Source organism: Pan paniscus, chromosome 14, assembly GCF_029289425.2.
Source record: "Pan paniscus chromosome 14, NHGRI_mPanPan1-v2.0_pri, whole genome shotgun sequence".
In the NCBI taxonomy this organism is placed as follows: domain Eukaryota; kingdom Metazoa; phylum Chordata; class Mammalia; order Primates; family Hominidae; genus Pan; species Pan paniscus.
In genome coordinates, this window is record NC_073263.2 from 40,278,408 (window position 1) to 40,296,909 (window position 18,502).

Sequence of the window (18,502 nt, forward strand, 5' to 3'; positions counted from 1 at the left end):
TTATTTCTCTAAGGTATACCAACAGATAAGCACGTACTGAGATATAAAGGCTATATGAATACACAGTATTAGACACTTATTTTTAAAATGAAAAATAATGTTTCTCACAAAATACTTATTTGCTCAGAATTCAGTCAGCTCCGCTTACTCTAAATGAAAGGACCCCTATTCATCGTGAGTAGATGTGAAGCATGGCCCATTTTGATTTCAGGTATGGAAAACTACAGGACTGGCTAAATCCAGCACATGGTTCCCTCTCTAGGAAGTGGTATACAGAGAGTAAGAACACAGATGTAAATGCATTCATAATGTTCAGATATCCAACAGCAATAATACACACACACACAATAAGGTAAATCTACAGTTAAGGTAAAAACAAACTACACAAACAAAACCCAGCAGATTACAAAGCCTGATACCTTTTTTTAAGATCATCGGTCTTCTCCTGGCCAGGATAATTGTCATAGCCTTCATCAAACTGAATCCGAAGCTCTGGTCTTGAACGAACTCTAGCTGTAGCAGATCTGGCAACTTTCATATCTGATATTATGTTACTGAAACTGAAATAATAAAAAGGTCAAGTGTATTAGAAATCTTAGCTACAGAACAGTAATAAACTTCCTTAAACAGGAGACTGAGATCATTTAATTCTTATTTCATTTTTATGCACTAATTACACAGCATAAAATGTTTAAATAAAAAATGTCACCTATTAACATTCACATAACACAGAACATTACAATTTATGTTTACTTTCATCTTTTAAAGATGTACTTCAGAAATCTTCATTTAAAACGTTAAGTGTCTCATGAAAAATTATTCAGAGAAAATGATGGGAAAGTAAAATCAGTATCTGTTATACCTATCACCTACATCCAATAACTAAATTAAAACCAAGAGTTAGCCATATTTATTTGTTGCTTTTTATTTGTTCAAATACAAATAAAATGAGTCACTGAACTGACAGTCCAGATATCTATGTCTTCCTTTTTTTTTTTTTTTTTTTTGAGATGGAGTTTCGCTCTGTTGCCCAGGTTGGAGTGCAGTGGCGCAATCTCGGCTCACTGCAACCTCTGCCTCCCAGGTTCAAGCAATTCTCCTGCCTCAGCCTTCCGAGTAGCTGAGACTACAGGTGTGTGCCACCATGCCAGGCTAATTTTTTGTGTTTTTAGTAGAGACAGGGTTTCACTGTGTTAGCCAGGATGGTTTTGATCTCCTGACGTGGTGATCCGCTTGCCTCAGCCTCTCACAGTGCTGGGATTACAGGCGTGAGCCAGTGCACCTGGCTTTTTTTTTTTTTTTTTAATTACAGTTTCTTGTCTCACACTATTGCCCAGGCTAGAGTGCTGTTGTGAGATCACAGCTCAATGCAACTTCAAACCCTGGACTTAAGTGATCCTCCCAAGGCCGGGTGCGGTGGCTCACGCCTGTAATCCCAGCACTTTGGGAGGCTGTGGTGGGCAGACCACAAGGTCAGGAGATCCAGACCATCCTGGCTAACACAGTGAAACACTGTCTCTACTAAAAATACAAAAAAATTAGCCAGGCATGGTGGCGGGCACCTGTAGTCCCAGCTACTCGGGAGGCTGAGGCAGGAGAATGGCATGAACCGGGGAGGCGGAGCCTGCAGTGAGCCGAGATCGCGCCACTGCACTCCAACCTGGGCGACGGAGCGAGACTCCGTCTCAAAAAAAAAAAAAAAAGTGATCCTCCTGCCTCAGCATCCAAAGTAGCTAGACTTCAGGCACACGCCACCATGTCCAGCTACTTTTTTTATGTTTTGTAGAGATGGGGTCTTGCTTTTTTGCCCAGGCTGGTCTCAAATTCCTGGCCTCAAGTGTTCCTCTTGTCTTAGCCTCCCAAAGTGCTAGGATCATGGGCATGAGCCAGCACACATGGCCATTTCTTTTAATTTCTTGAAATAAATCTGGTATACACGCTCATTGAGAACAACTGATTTAGATCACTCTTCAAAATGAGGCAGTGTTACTGCTTACTATACTTACTACTTAATATAACATAGGCAGCAAGTAGTATAACATGGTATAAAATAATGAGAGATGAAGAGAGTAAGTGGAATGATGTCAGATGAAATACAGAAGAGGAAAAAGAGAAGGCAACAGACCTGAAGATTATCAGACTGTGCATAAAACCAGCAAGGTATTTAACTGAAAAAAATTACTTTTCTCAGAGAAGCTACTTTATTCTGTTATTTATTTTTAATAACATTATTGAATTTACCATTTATTTTTTCATGGACAAGAAACTGTAACTTCCTAAAAGGAAACTTTATTCAATTGTTTTTTTTAAAACTATAATTATACTTAAGACATAAGTTTTTTAAAAAGTTGAATTGCTAAAATTATGTGGTATATTTTATATACAAATTCCACTTACGTGGTATATATTATGTGTATTACTCACTAGCCATATGAAAATGGCCCATTTTGAGATATAAACATTACTGACTTAAGGGTTTGATTCACTCACCTAATTTTAGGTCGCTTTGCATCTCTCTGTGCCCTTGACTCTTCCTCATGCTGCTGGAGCTGGCTCAGCAGCTCTGACTTGGTTGTTTGCTTATCAAAAGGGAGAGAATCTGCCACAGCAGATGCAGCTGCCACCAACTCAGGACTCAGGGGCTCAATTCTGAAAAAGAAAATGAAAAACAAATGAGAAAGAAAAAAAAGAGAGATTGGCCAGGTGCGGTGGCTCATGCCTGTAATTCCAGCACTTTGGGAAGCCGAGGCAGACAGATCACTTGAGTCAGGAGTTCGAGACCAGCCTGGCCAACATGGTGAAACCCCATTTCTACTAAAAATACAAAAATTAGTTGGGCGTGGTGGCGCACGCCTGTAAGTGCCGGCTACTCGGGAGGCTGAGGCAAGAGAATTGCTTAAAGCCAGGAGGTGGAGGCTGCAGTGAACCAAGATCACGCCACTGCACTCTAGCCTGGGAGACAGAGCGAGACTCTGTCTCAAAAAAACCAAACCAAAACAAACAAAAAAAACAAAAAACAAAAAAAAGAGATTGCTTATTACACCATTAGTTTAGTGAAAAGTGAAATGATTTTTGGAGAAAACTTTGGTGTTCAAAAAAGTATTCAATTCAATTTCTGACAAAGGCAAGAATTCTCAACTATTAGGTACCGGTTTTATATAAACTTTGAAATGTTAAATGTTAAAATTAATGGATATTTGCTGAAGCACAACACTAACTCAGAACAATATATTAAGGTGGAGGGGTGAGGGACAGATCAGCCTCAAAAATTATAAATTAGTGGAATTTTTAATTAGATGTTATTGTATTTCAGAAACAATATATATTGTAAGCAAATATAAAGGCAGGTTAACCAGTTCACAGAAACTTTACTGGAACCAACCTAAAAGTCTATCATCAGAACAGAAAAACAAATTGTGATATATCCATACAATGGAAGAGTACTCAGCTTATGACAACATGAATGACTTTCACAGGCATTAGATCAAGTGAAAGAAGTTGGACACAAAGAATATAAAATATAAAAATTAGCCAGGCATGGCAGCGCATGCTTGTAAAATCCTAGCTACTCTGGAGGCTGAGACATGAGAATCGTTTGAACCTGGGAGGTGGAGGTTGCAGTGAGCCAGGATTGTGCCACTGCACTCCAGCCTGGGTGTCAGAACTAGACTCTGTCAAAAAAAAAAAACCGTATGATTCCATTTATATCAAGTTCTAGAACAGGGAACACTAATCTGAGGTGAAAAAAAAAATCAAAACAGCAATTGCCTCAGGACTGATGGCTACTGACTGGGAAGGTAAAAATGAAAAATGTAGTGTTTTGCTAAGTGTGTGGGTCACAGGGACTTATCTGTTTCTCAAAATCCTACAGCTAAGATTTGTACACTTTAATATATGTAAATTTTACCTGAAAAAAAGAGCCATAAATTATCATCAAGTAGGAGATGGAAAGTGGGTGAAGGCATAGGTCATACAAGAATGGCAAAATGTTGATCACTGTTGAAGCTGGGCAACAGTAGAAAGGCGTTATACCATTTTGTGTTCTTTGCATATGTTTTAAATTTTTCATAAGAAAAAGCTTTTAAAAGCTTCCTAAATTAGAGCAAGTTAATAGAAAAACATTCTATTATAAAAAGAAAATAAACTATTTACAACATTTTTTCCTTTTTTTTTTTTTAAGAGACAGGGGTCTCAATATGTCGTCAAGTCTGGCTTCAAAGTCCTGGGTTCAAGCAATCCTCCCATTTCATCCTGAGTAGCTGTGACTATAGCCAACTGCCACCATGCCTGGCTATTTGCAACATTTTTTAACTCACTGAGAACTGACATCTCAATGAGTGGGATCCAAATTAATGTTTTACTATACCTGGCTTTCTATATTATGATCCGTTACCTAATACGAAAGTTAAACTTCCCAAATTCCTGAAGTTCTTGGAGAAAGATTTTAAGGACTTAACTAAGTTATGAAAGATCTAAAATCTGATAGGAATAGAAGAAAAAGAAAAGAATTAAACAAGGGGTCGGGCACGGTGGCTCATTCCTGTATAATTCCAGCACTTTGGGAGGCTGAGGCGGGAGGATCACTTGAGCCCAGGAGTTTGAGACCAGCCTGGGATAGAGAAAAAAAGAAAAGAAAAAAAAAAAATTAGCCAGGTGTGGTGGCATGTGCCTATAGTCCCAGCTACTGGTGAGGCTGAGTGGGAGGATCACTTGAGCACAGGAGGTAGAGGCTGCAGTGAGCCATGATTTTTCCACTGCACTACAGCCTGAGCCACAGAGTGAGAGTCTGTCTCCAAAAAAAAAAAAAGAAAAAGAAAAGAAAAATAGAGAAATATAAGTTAAAATAAAATGTGCTTTTAAAACTTATCTGTGAATAAAGCTTTAACCTTGTTCCAAAGTCATTGTATTTCTTTCATAAACTACTTGTGAACTTCATTTTCAAATTTTAATATATTTGATCAAAGTATACACAGAACATAGATGAATATTCATTTTCTAGAATCATACATTTCATAACAATGGTTTCCTATGTAGTTATACTCTCTGGCTTTATAATTTGAAATGTTCTAATTAATAAAAAATTGTGGGGGAGCCTCTGTCATTGAATAATTTTTACATACAGGGATCTTTCTTCATATATTTTAACAATGTAAGGAGAACTTGTTAACGCATCTTTTAACAATCTATTCTATCCTGTAATTAAAACCATTTCATCAATACAAACTTTTCCCCTTCATAACATTCTGTACTTTTTAAATTTCTTTAAAATAAACTGTATGACATACAATTTCAGAAAAGAATTCTGATGAGGGAAAGAAACTACTGAGTGGATACTTAAATTGGCACCGCTTTTGGCAGGCAACTTGGTGCCATATATCAAAGGCAAAAAATATATGTATGCACATCTTTTGACCTAGCAATTACACTTCTAAGAATATGTGTTTAAAGAAAATAAACAGAAAAAAAAAAAAAAAAAAGAAAGAAAGAAAGAAAAAATAAACAGCTGGGCATGGTGGCTCACGCCTGTTATCCCAGCACTTTGGGAGGCCAAGGTGGGCAGATTACTTGAGTCCAGGAGTTCATGACCAGCCTGGACAACATAGTGAAACATCGTCTCTACAAAAAGAAAAAAAAAAACTAGCCAGATATGATGGTGCATGTCTGTAGTCCTAGCTACTCGGGAGGCTGCAGTGGGAGGATTGCTTGAGCCCAGAGGTAGAGGCGATTGTGCCACTGCACTCAAGCCTGGGGAATAGAGCAAGACTCTGTATCAAAAAACGAAAGAAAAGAAACAAATTTGTGGAATTTGAAGGATACTGCATACTCCAACCTCAAGGCCTAAGCAGTTCTATCCTCTATGCCTGAAAAGGAATTCATCTTTCAGATATCTACATGGCTTTATCCCTAATTTGATTCTAATCTTTGCTCAAATGTTACCTTATCAGAGTTCTTCCCTAATTATTCTTAAAAACAGCACCTCTCCAGCCCCCTCATTCTTTTTTTTTTTTTCCCCACCCAGGCTGGAGTACAGTGACACAACCACAGCTCACTGCAGCCTCAACCTCCTCAGCTCAAGTAATCCTCCTGCCTCAGCTTCCTGAGTAGCTGGGACTACAGGTGCATGCCACCACACCCAGCTATTTTTTTTTTCATTTTTTGTAGAGACTGGGTCTCACTATGTTGGCAGGGCTGGTCTTAAACTCCTAGACTCAAGCAATCCTCCTGCCTCAGCCTCCCAAAGTGCTGGGATTACAGGCTGTACCTGGCCCAACTCCATCACTCTTATTTTTCTTCATGTTTCACCACCTGACATAGTATAGACATTGTGTGTGTGTGTGTGTGTGTGTGTGTGTGTGTGTGTGTGTGTGTGTGTTGTACATATATCTCCTCTCCTACATCCCTCCCCCCATTTTAATGTAGGAAGCAGAGACTTTGTTTTGTTCAATGTCCAATCTCTAGCACTTTGGATGGTGTGTGAAATATAATGGCAAGGGAAAGTTGCTGAATGAATAAACAAACATAGCATCATTTCATACTAGTGAAACACCAGAGATAATCTAAATTTCCAGCAGGGATCAATTAAGTGAGTAATAGTTAGCTGATGCCTTCCAAATGAATCAGGTTAAGAGGAAGTTAAAGCAGATGCTAGAAATTTTGGTTACTGCTGCATCACCAGGGATATTCTTAGGTTCCACTAAACATTCAGACCCAAAGGACCACTACAGGTGACACCTGGCCCAGTCCATTCAGGAAGATGAAAGACAGAACCACAGCAGGCTGGCAGGGCAGCCTTGGGTCTCCTTCTCAGTGGGAGTTATTGTAGTGTTCATGCAGGTGACACTTCACATAGTCAATCATCTTAGAGTAAGGATATGAGATCTGCAAGCTGCCTGGCTTACTGCCCCACAGCAGCCAGTATCTCTTGTAACAGGGCCACATGCAGTTTCCAGGGTCCCTGCAAAAGACGTGCAGTAAGAAGAATCACTGCATTTAAGTCCTAAATATGGTATCCCCATCAGGTACCCGTAGTTCTCCCAGGCCAGATGCAATCTATGAATTAGGGGTCAATTTTGTCATGACAATGTTGCCTATAGTATAGCTGAAATTCTACAGTTATCAGGTACCAGATGTACCTGATAAACAGATTATACTTTCAGAAAATAGTGACAGCATTACTTCTGGTTCCACATGCTCTTCCAAAACATTGCCATATATCCATCAAAAGGGAGATCTATCTTCCCTCCCTGAAAACCAGGGGAAACTTTGTGACTGCCTTGATGAACAGAACAAGAGAGAGGTAACACACTGCAACTTCTGAGGCTAGATCAAATAATGTGATACAGCTTTCACTTCCATCTCTCAAGACATTTGTCTGCGGAACCCAGCTACCAGGCAAGAAACCCAGGCCACATGGAAAGGCCATGGGTAAGTGTACTGGCCAAGAGCCCTAGCTAAAGCCTCAGCCAACAGCCAGTATCAACTACTGGAAAAGGGCCCTCAGACGATTCCAGATCCCAGCCCAGAATCTACCTTAGCTAAAGATGAGTAGAGAAGACACAAGCTCTCCACCTGGGACCCTGGCTCTCAAACTGTGTCCTAAGGTACTCTGGGGCAGCACAGGAAAATACAACCATGTCAATAATGATGTAAATTAGGCAGTTCACAGTAACATTACAGCAGTCCCTTCATATCTGCAGGGGTTGGGGGAGGTGGGGCTGTGGGATACAGGCATTGTTTCCAGGAACAGCTCTGGCCCCCACCAGGATGGATGCACAAGCCCCTTACATAAAATGGCAGAGTACCTGCATATAAGTAATGCACATCCTCTGAATACTTTTAAATTATCTCTAGATTACTTATAATACCTAATTATGTAAGTAGTTATACTGTATTTTTTTTAATATTTTCAATCAGAAATTGGTTGAATCTGTGGATACAGAACCTGCAAATACAGAGGACCAACTGTATATTGCTCCATTCCTATCAATGACATTATATCTTTGTCAAGATTGTTTCTCAGGAGTGGTTGTGATAAAAACAAATATCCCAGGAAAATCAATGTGGAACAAGGGTAAACATGGTAATGTCCAATCTTATTACAAGGCTAGGTCATTAAAAAGAAAATACAACTTTCTCTTGGCTCACTTTCTCTTGAGACACCCGGCCTGGAACCCAGCCACCATGCAGGGATAAAGCCCAGCCCACAAAGAAAGCCACATGTAGGTGTTTCTGCTAATAAGGTCTCGGCTGACAGCCAGCAGCAACTGCCAGACCTATGAGTGAGCAAACTTCAGACAATTCCAGCCTCGGACTTCTAAGTCTTCCAACTGAGGCCCCAGACATCACAGAGCACAGATTGGCCTTCCCCCACTGTGTTCTAGTCAAATCGCTAACCCACAGAATCTGTGAGCATAATGAATGAATGTTTTATGCCACTAAGTTTGGGAGGTAGTGTAGCCATGGTAACCATATCAATGAAGGTTCAATATTTAATACAAAGAAAAGCAGTCTATGTATGAAGCAATGATGACAGTGTCTCATGAAGCAAAGATCATGACTAACCTAATCCCGTGCACCTTGGAGTCCTTGAAAAAGAGGGAGGGGAGGAAAAAAATCATTAAAAGACACCTTTTTAAAACTCAAAACAAATGTACCTCATTCACCAGTCTTTTGATGTGGGACCAAAGCCTCTTCTTTGAACATAGGACCACTAATAGAGGTTCTAAGACACATCTTTTATATACATCACACCCATCCTCCAGTATTTTCAATTTTAGTTTAAGTGGAAAAGTGCAGCAAGAATGTAAGAAAGCTTACAAAGCAATCTAAGTGTATGATCTTCCCACACATGTATATTTGCCTCACTCATACCTAATTGGAAAGAAAAATTTTAAATGACCTTTACTGACTCTTTCCAAAGCATTCAACTCACTTTACCATTTCTGTAATCGTTAATTCAATTATAATTATAATAAAGAGCATGATGGATCATAAACAGGTCTAGGAGCTTTAAAAATGCCATTCTTGAAAAGTATTTATATATGTTTGTATTATTTATTTCCATATACTTATATATAACCATTTTGTTTCTAAAAGCAGGAGGAGGAGGAGGAAGTACCTATTATGGGTACTGATAGTCTGAATTAGCTTACTCTACTACCCAATCATACTTTCTAGAGGTATTTTTGATATAATGTAGAAACCAAGAAGTTCCATTAAAATGTTAAATCAGTTTGGGAAACAGAAGACTATTAAAATCTGTTTGTTCTGGTAACAGAAGTCAGTGATGAGTATCCTAAAGCCACATACCTTACTACTTGAATTAATGACATCATTGAAATACATCATTACATAGCACTAAAAAAAATACTGCCATTTAACCTACCACACAATGCCAAGTATCACTGATTGCATTTAGAATTAAATATAATACTCTTTTGACAAACACAAATAATTTTAATACTCTGAGGAAACTACCAAGAAAGCTGAAAGCACTGATAGGTATTGATCAAGGGAAGTCATATAAAGCAGTTGTAATCAACATGCTAAAACTTTATTCCAGAAATCTTTAAAATGGAAAATTTTAAATAAGCAAGTCCTTTACAGACATTAAGCTACCTTCAAATCAAGATGTAAATGATATTGTTAATTAACAGCTTAAAGAGGCAATTACATGGCAGTTAATAACACTGATAAATATTTAAGTGTGTGAAATTCTCAATGAGATCATTTCTCCTTTCCTTTCTCTGGATTGTGTACAGATATCCTCTTGTTATTTAAATATAATACAATAACAGCATTTCTCAAGTAATTATTATTTTGTTGTTGTTGTTGTTTGAGACAGAGTCTCGCTTGGTCCCCCAGGCTGGAGTGCAGTGGCACAATTCTTGGCTCACTGCAACCTCTGCCTCCTGGGTTCAAACAGTCCTCCTGCCTCAGCCTCCCAAGTTGCTGGGATTACAAGCACGCACCACCACGCCCAGCTGATTTTTGTAGTTTTAGTAGAGACGGGGTTTCACCATGTTGGCCAGGCTGGTCTCCAAACTCCTGACCTCAAGTGATCCGCCCGCCTCAGCCTCCCAAAGTGCTGGGATTACAGGTGTGAGCCACCATGCCCAGCCTCGAGTAATTATTAGAGTCCCTGTGTTTACAAGCTGATATTTATTCTTCATTAATTCAACATTTCCCAAGTACTTGTATTAAAAATATTTTTTACCAAAACAAAAAGCTTACTGGAGTTTCAAACAACATTTGAATTACAATTAAATTTACCTCTTCTTTGGAGCATATTCTGTAGCTCTTCGAAGCCTGCCAAGTGTAGCTTCCAAACTTTTAAGTGGTCTTCTTTTGGGGGGCTTTGTTGTTCGTACATTTACTGTGCTTAATTCAACTTTCATGCCCTTAATAATGCCTAACAAGTCTTTTTTCTTATTTTCCTTTTCACCGTCTTGGCTCTCTGAAGTCTCCTTGGAAGTCTCCTCAGTTCGAACAGACTGCTTATCTTTCTTGCTACAGATCACACTGTTAGTGCCAAAATATCTTTGGATGTTATTTTTTGTCCTGGAAAGATGCATTAAAGAAAAAAATGAAAAATACAATGCAGTCTACAATGAAGTAAAAAACTTACTTACAATAAAGTAAAAAACTATGTATCTAAGATTTTTTTCAATTCAAGCCCTTTCCGTTGCTTTTTTTTTTGAGACGGAGTTTCGCTCTTGTTGCCCAGGCTGGAGTGCAATGGCGCGATCTCGGCTCACCGCAAACCCCGCCTCCAGGGTTCAAGCAATTCTCCTGCCTCAACCTCCCGAGCAGCTAGGATTGTAGGCATGTGACACCATGCCCAGCTAATTTTGTATTTTTAGCAAAGATGGGGTTTCCCCATGTTGGCCAGGCTGGTCTCTTTTTATAATTATTGTTAACAACCATAACAGCAGCAACTTACCATTAGCATATACTACATGTCTCATCTTGTGAAATATACTTTATTTACATTTCTCATACCCACATTAACTCCCTAAGGTCCCTATTTTGCAGATAAGGAAACTGAAAATCAGAGAAGTCCCAAAGTCATGTAGCTCACAGCTCACTAAGAACTAAGACACACTGTGTACCACAAATAAGTAGAGGTGTGCTGAGATATTGATCACTTGGTCCTTGGGGTGGCCAGGGGAGGTCTGGGGGTGCTGGTGCTCCCAAGTCTGTTCCCTCCCTCCATTTACCCCAGGGTTGGGTAGAAAAACACTGACATGGTTAATAAATGACAATTTATTATTCTCAAACCCAAATGTGACTGACTGCAAGTCCTTGCTCTTAACACAATACCTCTTTAAAAGTTATCATTAAACAATACAAAAATAAATTTCTATCAATAAAAAAGATTATTTCAAAAAAACTTTGAGTGGGTGTTATCTAATCTGATCAACATTCTCATCGAGCTACATGCTACTTAACCCATAACCATTTGTAAGGAAAGCTAGAATGGAACAGAAAAGAGAATAATCAATGGCTAGAAATGTCATTTGTGCTTTCTTCACTAGATACATTTATGAAAAAGAACAACACAAATGATTACATCTATATTAGACTCATGCAAAAAGATTTCCTAATTCTAAGTAATCCAAATATCCAATTTTATTCTATGGGGTTAAAAATTTGTTTTGGTATTTGACTACTGAAGAATTTTCAAAACTCTGAATGTGTTGGTTTCAGTAAGAGGGTATATTAAAAAATTATTCGCTAAATATAGTGAATATCCACTCTGTGGTGGGCACTATACTAGGTACTGACAATACATTAGTAAATAAAAATTTCATGGTCCCTGCCTTTATGAAGCTGACGTGCTACAGCACTGCTTCTCAAACTTTAATATGCATAAAAATGTTTTTTTTTTTGAGACAGGGCCTCACTCTGTCAGATAGGCTGGAGTGCAGTGGTGTGATCTCAGCTCACTGCAGCCTTGACCTCCCTGAGCTCAGGTGATCCTCCCACCTCAGCCTCCTGAGTAACTGGGACTAATTTTTTGTAGAGACAGGGTTTCGCCATGTTGCCCAGGCTTGAATTCCTAGGCTCAAGCGATCTGCCCGCCTCCCAAAGTGCTGGGATTACAGGTGTGAGCCACCACACCTGGCCCACAGAAATTATCTATGCTCCTTGCTAAAACATACTTTGGTCCCACCAAAGAATTCTGATTCAACAGCTTTGTCCAGGAGACACTTGAGAATTTGCATTTCTAACAAACTCCCAGGTGACGCTAACGCTGCTGGTCAGAGGACCACATTACAGTAGCTATGTATGTTACTTAATCCTTACACTTTAACAGAACAGATTTCATTATTCTCACTTTACAGTACAAACTGTTGCCCACAGAAATTAAAGTAGTGGTTATGAATCTCTAGAGGTTATACAAATCACATAGGGAGCTGACTTAAAACACAGTTCTTAGTTTGGAATTTAACATTTTAACTAAACCCCAGGTGATTCCCATGCAGGTGAGCTCAAGAGCCTGTATCAGACCCTGGGTTAAATATTGTATCAAGTTCAGCTGGGCATGGGGGCGCACGCCTGTAATTCCAGCAGTTTGGGAGGCGGAGGTGGGCGGATCATGAGGTCAGGAGTTCGAGACCAGCCTGGCCAATATGGTGAAATCCAGTCTCTACTAAAAATACAAAAATTAGCCAGGTGTGGTGGTGGGTGCCTGTAGTCCCAGCTACTTGGGAGGCTGAGGCAGAAGAATCGCTTGAACCCGGGGAGCAAAGGTTGCAGTGAGCCGAGATCACACACTGCACTCCAGCCTAAGCGACAGAGCAAGACTCTGTCCATATATATATATATATATAATCAAGTTCTCAAAGCCAGAAAATGGCAGCCGCAGGTTAAGGATACTTACATGAAAGAGAAAATGGCAATTTCAAAAAATGCTGAAACTATTTGATCTGCTTATGAAAACGTCAGAGGCTATCAAATCAGGCACTTAAAAATTAGAATAAAAAACCAACTGCATAACTAGTATCCTCATAATCAGTACACAGGACTCTCATTATAATGTTCAATATATGGTACAATCTATTTAAGAAAATGGTCATTATTTTACATTTAAAGTTACTATTCAAGGTATTTTAATAGAAAGGTGGTAATCAGGGGAATGAATCTCACATGTAATCTTTACTACAATGTTTTCTTTCAAGACTGCTATCATACCACAGAAAACAATCTACATTATAGGAAAATCACGTCTAAGTAACTCCCTACCACTAAAAATAATAAACCTCTCGACCTAACCTCCCACCTGAGTTTGTTTCCACTGACAGCAGCTCATCAGTACTTCAAATGCAACACCTTCAACACCACATTCAAGACTCCTCTTTCAGACTGACTTTCCATTTTTCACACTTTCTATATTAAAAGGCCCCCTAACATAAACAGGTATTTGTTGTTTTCTAAAAATTATAATATATGGAAAAATCTTTCTCAAGCCTGGCTCCGCATTCTTCTGTTAACATTAAGGATACCCTAATACTCCAACGCAGCCAGTTGAAATTTTTGCTATCTCTGACTACCCTACCATTATCCCATGACGTCACATCCCTTTAATTCTACCTGTGCAATTTTTCTCCTCCATTCAGCTGGTCCTTCCCATCTTCACTGCTACTAAGCTGCTTCAGCACTGTACTTAACCAAACTGCCTTCTGAGTGTTACGCATGGAATTTATGCAGCGGAATTAGGTTTTCATAATAAAGTTCTCGGAGGATAAGTACCAAAACCAAGTACGCCACAATTCCCTTTTTTCCTGGCTAACTTCAACCAGTGGTCCTCCTTCAGATTTCGTCAGACTTTTCCAGAAACGATATCCTGAGTCTCCCCTATAATGGTTAGGTGTCCCTATTTGCTATCCCAGCAAGCACTCATTCATGTTGGCTGAATAGTGTACTCTCTGTTTACCTACACTATCTCAGCTATTACTTCACTACATAGCACTTGAATTGTCTACTTTCTGGAACTACACGCTCCGTGATGGCAGGACTGTCTCACTTGGGGTTTACAACCAGTACTGGCACGCTGTTTTTCGAGTTTTTCAGTAACGAACTAAAGAATAAATGAAGGAAAACAAATGAGACTATCAAATAAATCTTGGGAGGCAAAAGATAACCTGGGTAAACTGACAGGAGATGATGACAAGAGGAATGAGGCGCGGCGTGTAGTAGAGCACAGCGACCAGGTTTGTAATCGTAGCTCTGTTTTCACGCACACTATGACCTTGGGCAAGTCATCTTTTCTTTCTGGGATTTCTCTTTCCTCAGATTTAAAGCAATAGCTTCTAAGACCCAGCAGGTGGTAACATCGACCCCAGGAAGTCGGAGGATGTACAGGACGGGGCACGGGGTTATCTGAGGACTTACGGGGCCAAGAGCGCTGAACTGCGGTACCTGACTGTTCCGTGCCGAACAGCGAGTAGCATAATCGCAGCCGCTGATGTCTCCGGGCTTCCAGAGGACAAAGGGTGGCGGGAAAGGGGGCGAAGAGGTAGGAACATGGAGACTCTAGGAAACATCGCCGAGACACAAAATGAACCAAGAACACAACTGAAATGGTGCGTCCCGCTGCCAAACACGTCCCCCCCGCTCTCTTCCGTTTCCGGCCTGGCGCCTTCCTCTCCCTTTGCGCTCCGGTGGGCAACAGGGGCGGGTAACTGTGTTCCGGACTCGCCCGCGGCCGGGCGGAGCCAGTTGCCTCCAAGCGACCCGACCCACCCCGCGATTGTAGTCCTAGAGGCGGAGTCCTCGCCAGAGTTCAGCAAAGGTTCGCTGGCCGAGGCGGGTCCCAGACCGGCGAACCCGACAGTGGAGGGCGTGACCAGTTGTGCAAAAACTACAGATGGTGCCAGTGAGATCAGTCTCTTCTTTAACAGACAATATTTTGCGATGTTTGGAGGGGAAGGGTCTACAGCGTTCACCACGTTCTCAAAATGCGCCATGGCCACCAAAGAGGTTTAAAAAAAATTACTAAAAGACCTGCTGCCCTATGAGTTAGCGTTTCCTTTCAGTCTTTATTTTTGATGTAGAGTCAAAATGAGACATAGGTTTCATTTTTCAAAAATGGCTTTATGGCCGGGCACGGTGGCTCACGCCTGTAATCCCAGCACTTTGGGAGGCCGAGGCGGGTGGGTCACTTGAGGTCACGGGTGCGAGACCAGCCTGGCCAACATGGTGAAACCCCATCTCTACTAAAAAACACACACACACACACACACACACACACACACACACACACACACACACAATTAGCCGGCCGTGGTGGCGGGCGCCTGTAATCCCAGCTACTGGGGAGGCTGAGGCAGGAGAAGCGCTTGAACTCGGGAGGTGGGGGCTGCAGTGAGCCGAGATCGCGCCATTGCACTCCAGCCTGGGCTACAGGGCGAGATTCTTTGTCTCAAAAAAACAAAAAAGAAAAGGAAAAAAGATTTACGCCGGGGGCACAGTGGCTCATACCTGTAATCCCAGTACTTCGGGAAGCCGAGGCGGGCAGATCACTTGAGGCCAGGGGTGAAGACCAGCCTGTCAACATAGTGAAACCCCGACTCTACTAAAAATGCAAAAATTAACCTGGCGTGGTGGCGAGTGCCTATAATCCCAGCTACTCGGGAGGCTGAGGCAGGAGAATAGCTTGAACCCGGGAGGCGGAAGCTGCAGTGAGCCAAGATTGTGCCACTGCACTCCAGCCTGGGCAACAGAGTGAGACCCCGTCTCAAAAAAAAAAAAAAAAAAAGGATGAAAAGATGCAAGATAGAGACTTGGCTTTTACCTGTCCCTCATGAAACAGGGAACTGTGACCCCAGAAGAGATGTGGGGTTCCCAAACTTGGAAGGGGATGAGAATAAATCTGGTGGGAAATGTTGGCTAATAGGACACATGGGAACCACTAGCCTAAAATTCCATAAAGGCATTCCAAAGTTTACATCAACATTTTCCCTGTCCTCTCAAAAAATAATCAAGGTGGGGAGGTGAGTTTTTGTGATACTAAAACACAGCTTACATTGAGCAGATCTTCCTGAGATCCACTAACACTAACAGAACCTTTGTGACTGAATGCTCTACACAGTACACTTGGGGATGCTTACTTTGTCTGATTTGTAAAAAAACAAAAAAAATTAAAGCATAACTTTGTCAAAAAACAAAATTATGGCAAATTTAGCATAATTGGTTTTTATTTGTGATTCTAGAATAGTGTTCCAGTGAGTTGAGCAGAGGGGTTTGGCTTTATAAGCACAAAAGAGTTGAAGAAAATAGAAACAGGGAACAAAAATCAGATTGGTCATTTCAAAGTTACCTTCCTTATAGGGTTAAAACAGAGGGATTCCTTGTCATGCTGGCTCAGGTAAACTAGGGCCCCTCTGATTGGTGCTGTGAATCTCCTGCTTTTGGAAAACTGGCCCTGATTTCAAAGTTCAGTTTGATTACTTGGCACTTAGCACAAGTGACTATTCTGGTTTGCTCTGGTGTGCTGGGGGCTAGTACAGGAAGCTTGTCCAAAACTACGGCCTCCTATAAACTTTAGCAACTTCAATACAGAAAAGTGTATGAATTATAAATATGTTGATGAAAATGTATCTTTGTTATTGTTGAGATGGAGTCTTGCGCTGTCACCGAGGCTGGAGTGCAGTGGTGCTATCTCAGCTCACTGCAACCTCCACCTCCCAGGTTCAAGCAATCCTCCTGCCCTAGCCTCCCGAGTAGCTGGGAGTACAGGCGTGCACCACCACCCCCAGCTAATTTTGGCATTTTTAGCAGAGACAGATTTCACTATGTTGGCCAGGCTGGTCTCGAACTCTTGATTTCAGGTGATCTTCCCATCTTGGCCTCCCAAAGTGCTGGGATTACAAGCATTAGCCACCATGCCTAACCAAAAATGTGTTTAAGGAATGATCACAGAGTTAATTCACCCATATAAACCTCCACCTGGATTAAGAAATAGAATATTAGCAGTACAGCATACTTTTCTTGATATCACTTGATACCCAGTGGAAAATCCATTCTTGAGTATAATAAGCAGTCCATGTGGATCACATTTAATAGTTACCTCATCTTTTTTCGATTTCTTATAATATCCTTCAAATGGGTTTTTTAAACCCCTAAAATCTCTTAACAAAGAAGATGAAAACTTCCATCTCAATTTCAGTTTCTCTGGGGGAAGATCTTGTCCCAGCTACCCTGTTCTCAATCTACTCTAAGGTAGTGCAGACACAGTAAATTACCTCCCTGCTCCATAAGGGTAGATAGGCTGTGACTATGTGAAAGTGCCTGGCTGAGGGTCACAAGCCAGAATTGAAATTTAGTCTTCTCTACCATTTGGTTCCTTCCACTATCACTTTCTTACAATAGAGGCTTTCTTTGACCACCGTGGTTAATGTAGTCTCCTGCCCCATCCAGTCGCACTCTGGCACGGATTGCTGTTGTCCACCTATAGCCATTCTCTTCTGGAATTTTAGCTGAACTCATGACACTGTCTCTACCAAAAAATAAAAAAATTAGCTGGGCATGGTGCCCCTGTGGTCTCAGCTACTTGGGAGGCTGAAGTGGGAGGATTGCTTGAGCCCAGAAGGTGGAGGCTACAGTGAGCAGTGATTGAGCCACTGCACTCCAGCCTAGATGACAGGGCAAAACCCTCTCTCTAAATAAATAAATAAATTTGACTTAAAAAAAAAAGAGAATTAATAGGATAGTTCTACTTGGCCATAAATTAAATCATAAAGAGAATTTCAATAAATTCCCCCCAAACTTCAAAAGTCTGTCCTTTGAAAAACTAATATAACTTGTGTAATTTTTTTTCCAGAGCAATCATTTATGAGAGTGACAAAAAGAAAGCCGAAAGTAGAAAATTTTTTCCTCCTCTAACTTTCTATTATGGTATTTGATTCACCAGTCATTTTCTTCCCAGGGACCCCTGGAAATGCACTTTTTAGAAACAAGGCAAGAAATAGAAAATCAACTGAAATTGCTTCTGATATAGAGTGGTGACTTTGTCCTAGCTATCTCATAAAATTCTATACGAATTAACTCAACAAGCCTTACAAGAAAATGAAGAAACAAAATCACCCTATATTCCAGTTATCCATTGCTGCACAACAAACCATCCTAACGCTTAGTATCTTAAAACAACAATTTGTTATCTATCCTGGTTCTGTGGTGGACGGGGCGGCTCAGCTGGGTGGTCCCTACTTTGATCCCTCATGTGGTTGCCATCAGATAAGACTGAATGTCCGGGATGGTTTCTTCACCCACACATCTGATACCTCAGCTGGAATAGCTGGAAGAAACAGGGGCTGGCTGGGCCTCTCTCCACACAGTGCCCGGCCTAAAGCAGGCTAACTCTTACAAAGTTACAAAATCACAGCGAAGATATTGAAGTAGCAGGTTAGTTAATGGTACAAGCAATTTCACTTCATCGCAATGAACTTCTTTCCCATAATATTTAATGTATCCCAGATTCATTTCTAAGCTTAATTAC

At 40.7% G+C, this 18,502-nt stretch overlaps 1 protein-coding gene across 1 annotated transcript in view; it reads right to left on the bottom strand.

Annotated features, from left to right (window-relative positions):
• Positions 1 to 15,151, bottom strand: part of MRPS31 (mitochondrial ribosomal protein S31) — a 42,314-nt gene extending 27,163 nt beyond the window's left edge. The window contains exons 1-4 of the mRNA XM_034936620.2: positions 14,398 to 15,151; positions 10,273 to 10,560; positions 2,491 to 2,649; positions 420 to 560 (exon numbers count right to left, since the gene is read on the bottom strand). Of these exons, the coding sequence (XP_034792511.2) occupies positions 420 to 560; positions 2,491 to 2,649; positions 10,273 to 10,560; positions 14,398 to 14,972 (1,163 nt within the window). The 5' untranslated portion in view covers positions 14,973 to 15,151. The remainder of the gene's footprint in view (positions 1 to 419; positions 561 to 2,490; positions 2,650 to 10,272; positions 10,561 to 14,397) is intronic.
• Between the last annotated feature and the right edge of the window lie 3,351 nt (positions 15,152 to 18,502).